This window comes from Rattus norvegicus, chromosome 8 (assembly GCF_036323735.1).
Source record: "Rattus norvegicus strain BN/NHsdMcwi chromosome 8, GRCr8, whole genome shotgun sequence".
Classification (NCBI taxonomy): domain Eukaryota; kingdom Metazoa; phylum Chordata; class Mammalia; order Rodentia; family Muridae; genus Rattus; species Rattus norvegicus.
In genome coordinates this window covers 60,483,078-60,493,475 of record NC_086026.1, presented here as the reverse complement: position 1 = coordinate 60,493,475, position 10,398 = coordinate 60,483,078, and the positions used below count along the sequence as shown (strand labels likewise).

Genomic DNA, 10,398 nt, shown 5'->3' with positions numbered 1-10,398 from the left:
GAGGACGCGAGCCCGCTGTGTCGGCTCCCTCTGGGTGCCTGCTCCCTAGAGCAGAGGCCCAGAGACCCATAAGGCCGCTGCGGACAATCGCGTCCCCCACGCCCCTGCCTGCCCTTTCACTTTTCCACCTTGGCGTCCTGGGAATTTGGAGGCTCCGACCTTGTGAGCTCAGAAGCGGCGGCGCGGGGGAGCTAGAGGCTCACGGTGAGCCCTGGACTGGAGTAGGACGCACCGGGCAGGGAGCTCGGCTGGGGCTGGCTCCCCGTGGACCCCGAGGCGCGCCCGCCCGCGCTGCCCGCAGATCCCAGAGTCGACCCAGTCAATGGGGATGGGAGGAAAGGAGACAGGAGCGGAGTGGGCGCGTCCTGGCATTGCAGCAAGACCACGGATGCCCAGGACCGGGAAGAGTAGCGCACTAGCTTTGCTGGGAATCCTAGCTCTCAGGATCTGGCTCGTGGGTGGGGGGTCTCCCTGCTGTCCAGCCGCGGTCCCTGCACTAACCAGGCGAGGCGCTGGTGGCCTGCCAACTGTCGCCAAACGCCTAGGCCAGGGACCACTGTGCTCCGCCCCTCCCCGTGAGACTAATAGGCGCTCTCTCCAGGGTCAAGATCGGAGTGGGAGCCACCCTGGGCTTCTAGGTCAAACCCTACTCGGAAAGTGTGTCTGCCGGGTCTATCCTGGCCTAACAACCAGTCAGACCTACTCACTGCGCTCTGCCGGGACCCCCAGGCTGTCACCGGTCCCTCCCAGCCGACCCCCGCCTAGCTCGGCCGGCCACTTGGGCTCTCCCAGGTCTCTCGGCCCAGCTCTGCGGGCTCAGGGGCGGCCCCTTCCGGAGGGCTGCCTCCAGGCGACCGCGCGGTCCTAGGGAGCCTCGGGATGCCTTTACTCAAGAGCTGCAGCTCTTGCCGGAGAACTCTCAACAGCCGGGTTCTCCGAGAAACGCCTGCACCGGAAAGGGAGGGGGTGGGAAGAGACGAAGGAAGCAACAGAGTCGGAGAGTGGAGGGAGAAAGAGAGTGAGGAAGTAAAGACATTTTTGAAAAAGGGAAAGAACCGACAGGAGAACATTCCCCAAACTTGACCCCTTTTCTGGGGTCAGTGCAGTAAGTCCCTCACAGGGCCAGGACAGGCTGCCTGGACCCCCTGCTGCTTGTCTAAGGGCTGGCTTCCAGAGCAAGGGCACCACAATTAAAGGTTGTACCTCCCCAAAAGCCATGCCTGGACTGATAGAGGAATACAGAGGATGGAAGGGGGCTGTTCACAGTATAAACAGTATGGTGAGGTCGGTGAGATCAGTTGTGAACCAAAGAGTACCTCCAGATCCACAAGCTGAGCTGGAACCCCAAATTTTACCATAGTAGCCAAAATAACAGCAGGCTTGTTGGACCTCCCTCTGCATTCCAGAGCAGAACAACTTGTGCTGTCCTGAGGATGGGGCCCAGCTGGGGGTGGCTAACTTCATAGATGCCCACAGGAACTGCTCCCACTAGGACCCTGCAAGTACCTGCCTTTGTTCACCCTGTCTAGTTTGAGAAATGTGGATGTTTTTAAACGTTATCTTTTTTTTTTTAACACATTCTCTTTGTGAGTTCTGCAAAGGCAGAAACTTGCCCTTGGGTATCCTGGCCTTACAAAGGGAACCCTCACTGACCCCTTGACGCCCAAGCTTTGGGACTGACCACTGACCCTATTGCCTCTCCCCAGAAAAACCTAAAGTGTATCAAGGCGTCCGTGTGAAGATGACCGTGAAAGAGCTTCTGCAGCAAAGAAGGGCACACCAGGCCGCCTCAGGGGCAACCGTAAGCACCACCTTCTCGTGTCCCTCCCAGTCTATCTCAGGACTCCTTCAGCTCTGTGTCAGGGAAGATGTGGAGGCCACCCACAAGCACAACCCTGCTCAGAGATTCTTACATGAGTTCCAAACTTCATTCCAGGTCGCCACAAGCAGCCACAAAAACATGCGGGACGTGGTGTAGGCCTCAGGACTGGGGGTGGCGGGTGGGGGGGGAAATCATCTCTCACTTCTCATAAGTCCTCTGCAAGGGAGAGAGACAGCCAACAGGTTAACTATGTTTTTACAGTGTTAAGAGAGAGTACAGATACAACCCCCGTAAACTCATTGGAAAAGATCTCTCCCAGAAATCCCCCTAATTTAGTCTAATTTAGTCTCTGAGGTCATGTATCACCAGTTACTGGAAGTCTCCAGAAGAAGAGGCCTCTGTCTCTGGAATACATGGAACTATAACAGAACTGGTCTGTGTAGTCATAAGGTACCCTGACACCTTCCATATATTACCTGAGTGCTCAGGGCAACTTCGGAACCATGTAAACTAGGCGTGCTTGTCCACCAAGAAAGAGAAATTCAATTTGAAGAGCCTTCTGCACATGACCTGTTATTGCTTGTGGGTAGGTGCAGGTGTGGATAGAGGGTCTGACATGATTCCAATCACGTATGTTATCATGGGTATCGTCTGCATGTGATCCACGTTCATGTTCCATGTAGGGCTTCATAAGTGGGGCTTTGGGACCTCAAGCAACAGGAGGGAGAAATTATGGAGGGATGGTGAGATAGGTTCTGAGCCAGAGGGCCTGGGCTTAGTTCTCAGTAACTCTGTGGCACATGTCCTCTTACTAGGGTCTTTGTCTGTTCCCCTAATCTTTCAGTTGAAAGCTAATAGGGTTGTATAAAGGTTAAATAAGTACTTAGGGGGTATTCTCCACAGTGAGAACTGTGTTCAAAGTATCTGTGTACGTTCGTTATTTCATTTGATTGTAATTGGTCAGATGACATAAATAGATTAGAAATCTGGATTCCTCCACGGCAGCTGAGATCCAGAGTCCTGAGGTTAGCATCAGGCTAAAGGGAGAAACAAGGTCATCATTCCTCAGCACTGGTTCTCTAAGTTCCTTTCTGCAGAGCCAGCCACACTAAGAGGAGCTCAGTAACCTCAATGGCTCATAGCCAGACCATCAATAAAACTAGAACCAGGAGTTTTGGCGCTCCGAGGAACTCAGCTTCGGCTCTACGCAGAGCATCCCATTTGGGAAAGCAATCCTGTGGCTGTTGGGTTCTTTCCATTGTCGTGACCACTCCTGGCTCGTAGCGGAGTACAGGGCAAGAGGAAGGGTTTCACCTCAGCTCTCGACTAGGCTCCATTCCTGAGGGAAGTCCGATTTGGCATTTTCCGAGTTCCCTGTGAGAATGAGGCAGGCCTTCAGAACCAACGTTAAGAACATAACTCCGCTTGCTACTCTGCTACTCTGCTTCCTAGAAAGTTCTCGCCCCTGACTCCAGGAGTCATACACGTAGAACTTCACTAGGAGACCCAGAGGTAAAATCTCCTTCTGAGAGCAAACAAAAGGATTTGGGGATTCTGGGGACTCCTGCTACAGTGTACCCAGTCGTCAAGAGTAGTAGATAATATCCCAGGAAGAATAATATAAGCCTGCTCCAGGCAGACCTTTCTAGTTTAACAGAGACTGTATCCAACTTGGTCCAGTGTTAAAAGACATCGCGGGGAAACGGTAATCCCAGAGAGAACTAGTTGTGCCAAGCACTGCAAAGCAAGAATAGATCCACCTTAATTTGCTGGGAAGTCAGAGTAATAACTGCTTGGAACTTTAAGAAACCAATCATGAACGGTAGTTATAGACTGAGGTAGATATCCAGGTCTCGAGTTCTATCAGAAGAAAGTATTTGTGTCAGACTGGCACAGTTAATTTTAAATTTTAACTTCAGCCTTATCATCAGTACACACACACACACACACACACACACACACACACACACACACACACACACACCACTTCTTTGCCCTTGGGGTAAAGAGAAACTTGAGTGTTTATCTAAAGATAAAATTTACCTTTCTTCTTTTTAACCACTCTTTTTCTTTTGTTTTGCTTTAATAGGCTTAATGTGTTTTTATATATTGTCGATTGTGGATGTGTGTGCTGTTTGAAATAAGAGAGGTGCCATTCTTTGTATTCTGAGCGAGGTAGAAAGCGAACTGTGGGCCAGAAAGATAATATCAAATAGGACATTGTAAACATACCTCAAGGAGATAACAGGGTAACAGGGAAGCAAGCAAACAGGCCAATCAGGGGAAGCAGGGGGTTAAAAGCAAGCTCTACAACGAAGCAGATTTAAGAAAGAAGGGGGGGGGGGCAAAACCCTCTTTCCAAGTCCTTCAGCCCAAGCTGCAGCCAAATATTTGCATAAAGAGCTGGTAAAGGCCTCCAGCTTCCTGGTTCATGACATTACAGCATGGATCGTTTTCAAAATTAACACACCTCCTGTTTGGTGGCTGGCTGTGCAGTGCTCGCAATACTCAGGACTGAGTCTACCCCTGCAACCCAAGAGAGGTGTGGTGAGCTCCCCTTCCTAGCCTAGATGGTCCCTTTAAACTTTAAAGCCGCCACCTGAAATCTAAAAGAAAAAAAAAATCAGTTAGCCTAATTGTCCTTTCAACCGGAAACGGCAAAAGCTATTTTAAACTTTAAATATTTGAAAGGCACAGCCTCATGCATTTTCAGTATTTAGATACTATAATTGTAAAAAGTGAATTATATAGAGAATAGAAATTATTTTTGAAGTTTGAAAAGAACTTAGTTTTTCTGGCTGTGAACTCAAACGTTTATAGGCTCTGAGTCACTAAATACTTCAAGAACTTTTCTTATATTTTAAAAAGTCATAAATGTGACTACTTTAGCTTCTCATCAAGAAATCTAGAAACAATGTCTCATTGTTACTTATTTCTTTAGGGGAAATTAATTCCTAGGACAAAGAAACCAAGTAGTAGATACAAACCTGAAGAAAATGTACTGACTGTAGTCACAGTTGGGTTAAATAAATGTTAACTCTTACTCATTATAAAATAAATTGCTTAATAGAAAGGCTGCTTGCCGACTTTCCTTGAATTGTCCTATTTCTGTAACAAAAAATGATTTACATTAACCTCTATCAAAATTAATAACATTTTATCAAGGAATCTGATATTGGGGGGAAAAAACGCCTGAGTAAGCAAACAAAAAAAAAATATCAAATCTCAAATATAATGCAGGCTGTGTTTAAAGTCCAGTGTCCTTAGATGAAGGCTTACCGCAGAGCAGAAGCAGCTGTCCCCATCGAGTCCCCTGCCCAGCTTCCCCAGTGGGGAAGTACAGCCCTTCCCTCCGCTTCAAGTTCCTCTTCTTGCCTTGACAGTTGACAGGCAGCAGCAGTATCCACCTTCCAGACACCACCATGCCATCGCCTGCAGGTCAGTACAGCCAGCTTGGACGGTTTCCTCAAACCCTTGCAAAAGTCCATCTCAGAAGCCCTTCTGAGCCTGATTCAGGGGTTAAGAGAGGCACCACCATTTAATTGGAATCCAACCAATCAGAAGGTGACTCCGCATGCAAGCCCAGAACGGAAAGAAAGCCACAGTTTTGTCTTCACTCTGAACTGTCTACTCAGTACCAAGACTCTATCCTTTACAGTTACCCCAGATGCTGGTCTCCAAGCATCACTCTACAACCAGGGTCTGCTTTAGAATCTTGTCGTCTTTTCTTGGTGCAGCGTGAGCTGTAATCAGGATAATATGCCTTTGCTCTTGCTCACTTAGCTTGTGGTCGACAGGGGCTTCCTGCCCACTCTCTACTCTCTTCCCAGAAAGCTGTTCAAACAAGTGTAAGTTTCCCTGGCCCAAACGAATAACTCTGTTACATAAACAGTCCTCCCTATGGCACTCAGCAGCTATGAATTTAAGGAGGTCATAGGGAAGGAAACCTGTGTGAGCTGTTCCCACCGAATATGTCACTTTAACCTACCCTGACAGGAACCTGAGACCTTTAATGGGCTCCCTCTAAACCTCCCTGCTTTGAACCTTGAAGGCTGATTTTCACACACTGGGGATACCCATATTAACTGGAAAGGGGCAATGCTTTGTTTCAGATTATCCTTATTGGTTCTCTGTCATATATTTTCCCCCATTGTACTCTTGTCTTAATGTGTCCCCAAATAAGACACTTTTGCTCTTTAAACTTCTCAGCAAAGTGCTATTGATTCGTAGTCTGCATTCTAAGCTCCCGATTTTAGCGTGCCCTTTGCTGTTCGTATCATCTCTCAAAACCCTCTTCTCAACAACTTAAGTCCCTGCATGAAAGGTTTAGGAAAGCAGCAAGAGTGTAGGACCAGATGTTTCCCCAAAGCCCCCCAACAAATTCATCAGAGAGGTTTCCTTGAGCCACAGACAGAGTTTATCCGTTAATGCTTTTATAGCCCCAAAGGCAGAGGCTTGCAGGCTTGTGCTCTTCCTTGAATATGACATTTAGGTGCTGGCTGGGCCACATGCATTCTTTTCTTTCACCCTAACCAGGCTGAGAGCTAACTATCACATTACTGATCAGATTCATTTCTCTGGGACTTGGATTAAACCTAAGACAACTAACACGGTCCAAATTCCAAAAGTGTTTGCTTATAATTTCCCAACCTCTACTTCCCCCTTAGATATGAGAAATAGAAGAAAACTCCATTCGAGCCTATTTTTGCAATTTTCAAGCAAATCTTGTTTCCTTTTCTCTTCTAGGACTGTACTTTGAGCCTGAACCAACGTCTTCCACACCCAGTTATTTTCAGGCCCGAGAGTTTTCCACCTGTGTCTCTTGTGAAGAAAACCCTAGCTGCCTGGACCAGATCTTCGAGTCCTACCTTCAGACTGACACACCCCCGGAGCCCTTGCTCAACTCTGCACAAATCGCTCCCCACTATTTCCCAGAGAGCTGTCCAGTGGCCTCTTTCTGCCATAACCTGGTAATTCATCCACATCCTCCCTGGAGCCTGGTACTTGCTAACTGTGGAGTAGAGATGCTTTGTAGAAGTGTTTGTGAGAAAGCACACAAATGTTATCAACCAGGAAATAGCCAGGGAAGCATTTTAAAGTTCAATGTGTGGGCACCGTGAAGGGCATAAACCTTTGAATATACATAGTATGAGTTCCCATGTAAATGGATGTCTGGCAATAAAAAGGTCCCCTGGTGCAACTCTTTTTTTTTCAACATCTGTTAAGACATCTGTTCGTTTGGAAACCAGTAGTTTCAACAATAGCCCTTAGATCTTTAAGTCCTTGAAATGGATTGAGGCTACTTACTTATGTGACACCAACATTCCAATGGAGCCTGGCTTAACCACTGAACTGGCTCTACTAACTGGCTGATTTGGGTTGCCTTGGGCAAAAGAACATATCTGAACCTGAGATGGTTAATAAAACAAAAGCCCTGTGGTAAATGCCTTAATCCGAGCACTTGGGAGGCATGGACAAGAAGACTAGGAGTTCAAGGTTGGTCTCAGCTAAATTTGGAGTTAAGGTATAGCCTAGGCTACATGAGACCTCTCAGAACAAGACAAAACGGTCCTAATCTTTGAAAAAATTTGGATTTCCCACTCTTGATGGATCTCAAATGTTCAAAACTGGGTTCTCTTTAAAATGAGTAAGATTCTTGTTTCTGTGTCTTAGGGGTTTATATATTTTTTTAAAGTTTGTAAGTTTTTTTTCCTTTTAAAAAGAAATGGGGATACTTTTTTTATTTTCATTTGACAAAAGTCTATATGAGGGGAAACTGAACTTAGAGATGACAGGAAAGTAACAGTACAGAATAGTCATGCGTATCTTCATGAGGACATAACCCACAGTTTCTGCTCAGCTTCCAATGTTGGCCACTGTAAACTTGCGTAAGATGTGGTAGATCTCTGGTAGCCAGCAGGGCAATACATTGGTGACAGGAGGGGTGGTTTCTCATCCTCAGGTGTTCTAGATGCTGGGCCTATGAGGACCTGGGTTCTACCTACCTCTGTGTGTTACGTGACTCCTCATGTCAAGGGTATGAAGAAAGGCCCAAGGTGCCACCTGCAGCTTACGCTGTGGCATGCAGCCGGCTCTGATGTGCAGGTGACCTGAGACGCAGTGAGATTCTGTGGTTTAAGAACAAAACACCCTGCAAGGTTTTAACAAAGGAAGGCAGTGGAGCAAAGCAATTGATTGTCGGGAAGGAGAAAAAGAAACCTGGGATGCGGTCTCATGAAATCACAATCGGCAAATGAGATTACTTCCAAGGACTTAGGTTAAGGGTTTGAGGCTCATTCTTAGCCCTGATTTTCTCACTTTGCACCAGTAACTCCACACTGCTCAGTTCCTTTAATCCTGTCTAAATGACCGAGCTTCCTGTTCCCTGGTTTTCATTTCTCTAGATGCCAGGCTCGCCTTCGGATTCCTCCAGTCTCTCTGGCTCCTATGACTGCAGCTACTCACCAGCTCAGCTGCCTGCTTATACTCCAGAAAATTACACGTTTCCACCTTCTCTGGATTCCCTATACTCCAGCCTCCCAGAAGAAGGCTACTTCTGCCAGCATTGGCCTTCTCACCCCCAGTACAACCACTCCTCCCCTACCACCCCCTCCTCGGTCTGCTACTACGCATCCTGTGAAGCAGAACATTTGGATGCCCTCAGGACCACAGAGCTCTTCTCCTACCCCGGCATGGACTGTATGGACTTTGCCCCTTCAGCGGCCACCACTGGCGATTTCTATAAGAGGGAAACAAGCTGCGATGCCTGCTATAGTTAGTAGGAACCACACTGGAATGTGTCATGGGGGTTTCTGTTTCTAGATGACAGTTCAACGCATTCACAAACTACCCCACATATGGTTTACATTTCACCATTTTCAATCACCCTGTAGCTAGTGTGGGAATTGACACAATGCCCTCAAGCCTGGTCTCATGACAGTCTTATTTTATATACTCACTGTTAAATTTTTTTGTATGGATTGTTTTTTTCCCAGTGCCTTCCTTCTTAGTATAAAGAACAAACTTTTTTGTAAACGAATAAATAACTTTGTATAATACAGGTTGTTTTTTTTTTCAATTTCCAAAGGTAGTATTGTTTGATTTCAATATTATCAACTAACCAGGAAATAACTAACTCTACCTGAATAGCTTCATCGTAACTCATTTGTGCATTTAAAATCATTCTAATGTGATGAAGCGTTCTGGATGCCACAGAATAGAGAGGTGGGCATTGCTGAGATGCTGGGAATGGAGATCTCTGCTTTGGTTAACCAAGGATTCAAGTTTTGGAGCAGCATCAGACAAAAATGCAATGACTCACTTACCCCACGTATCCAGCCTCAGTCAATGGAGTGTTGATGTGACCAAAGGCACACACTTTACCTACAGCAGAGTCAACCTTGAGACAACGCTTTTGCATTTCCAAAGTACTGCTCTATAACTTTCTCTGCAAATATCGAACTTTGTTCCCTTGACGTCTGCCATAGACTGGACCCAGTGTTGAGTTTAGATTCGTGCTTATCTTCTCTTCCTGGCCTCCTGCCTTAGATCCTTAAATATGTCTTACACATGCTTACACAGAGGTATTTATAGGACTGTCTGAGTGGTTTACAACTGACTTTCAGAGTCTGAGTCCTCCAATCAATCTAGTGGGGAGCCCAGATGTCTTTCAAAGTCGAGAGAAGTAACCTCTGTGGAGTCAAACTGCACCAGTTAAACTAGATCAGTTCATCCTGTTTGCTCAGGGCGTCTGGAGTTCATAGAAGTGAAATCTGGGGTGCATTTCCCAGGCCCCATCTTTCAATACATAGTGTAATAGTTGACTGTACAACTACAATTCTCTGAGTCCTTCCTGTGTGGTATACCGTAGGCAGATTTCTCAGGCACTGTCACACTGACTCTTTGTAACAGCATTGAGCATACATGACCAGTCTAGGGCTCAGAAAACTTAATTCAATGGCCCGGGTTCTCTGAGACAGTAAGCACCCAAAGCTGAGTCTAAAGGAACACCAATCTGCTCCTCACTCTCAGATGGCAGGAAGTTTGAGCCACTTTTTGTGAAATACCGTTCAGTAGACTACGGAGTCATTTAACCCCACACAAAGGTCAGTTGACAGCTGTATCAGGCCTCCCTAGAAGGATCAAACTGTCCAAAAGAAACTACAATGTGAAGCATAAAAACTGCTACTGCCCCAGGGTAGAATGAGGGCTGACTCACTGGTGGCCTTCTCCTTATGAGAAGACAGGAGTGCTTTCAGAATGACACCATCTCTCCTCTCCCTGAGGACTTCACTAAGGCTTGGGCAAACAGGACAAGTTCTAGCCTGCCTCAAAGAATAGCTGTGCCATGGAAATGGAACAATTGCTGCCTTTCTGAGGTGCCAATAAAAGTAGAATTTAATGGCTTGAAATTAAATTGATGCTGGCCTGAAGTCAACAAATACCTATCTATTCACGCAGTCCGAAGCCACTCATACTCTCCACGGCATATGGCTTCAGCAGCTGTCCCCAAGAGAGAGCAGAGGAGCAAACATTGTCCAGTGATTGGTGCTAATATATCCTTGCCCTAGATTCCA

At 46.6% G+C, this 10,398-nt stretch overlaps 1 protein-coding gene and 1 long non-coding RNA gene across 17 annotated transcripts in view; one reads left to right on the top strand and one right to left on the bottom strand.

Annotated features, from left to right (window-relative positions):
- Positions 1-6,225, bottom strand: part of LOC103693092 (uncharacterized) — a 38,359-nt gene extending 32,134 nt beyond the window's left edge. For 12 of the 13 annotated variants that reach the window (XR_010054174.1, XR_010054172.1, XR_010054170.1 and 9 more), the window contains exon 1: positions 708-845. This is a non-coding gene — a long non-coding RNA (uncharacterized LOC103693092). Of the gene's footprint in view, positions 1-707; positions 846-1,913; positions 2,039-2,298; positions 3,197-4,292; positions 4,429-5,101 lie in introns of those variants that run through there. The other variant, XR_010054168.1, reaches the window with a different exon arrangement.
- Positions 1-8,880, top strand: Pou2af3 (POU class 2 homeobox associating factor 3). Of its 4 annotated transcripts, none has more exons than XM_039082367.2 (5): positions 1-204; positions 1,707-1,801; positions 5,206-5,260; positions 6,569-6,792; positions 8,227-8,880. In XM_039082367.2, the coding sequence occupies exons 2-5, from the start codon at positions 1,742-1,744 to the stop codon at positions 8,599-8,601; spliced, it is 714 nt and encodes a 237-aa protein (XP_038938295.1). In that variant the 5' UTR covers positions 1-204; positions 1,707-1,741; the 3' UTR covers positions 8,602-8,880. The 4 variants fall into 4 exon arrangements, with proteins under 4 accessions (XP_038938295.1, XP_017451518.1, NP_001386239.1 ...); XM_017596029.3 differs by lacking the exon at positions 1-204 and adding an exon at positions 880-1,018; NM_001399310.1 differs by lacking the exon at positions 1-204 and adding an exon at positions 964-1,105.
- The last annotated feature ends 1,518 nt before the right edge of the window (positions 8,881-10,398 follow it).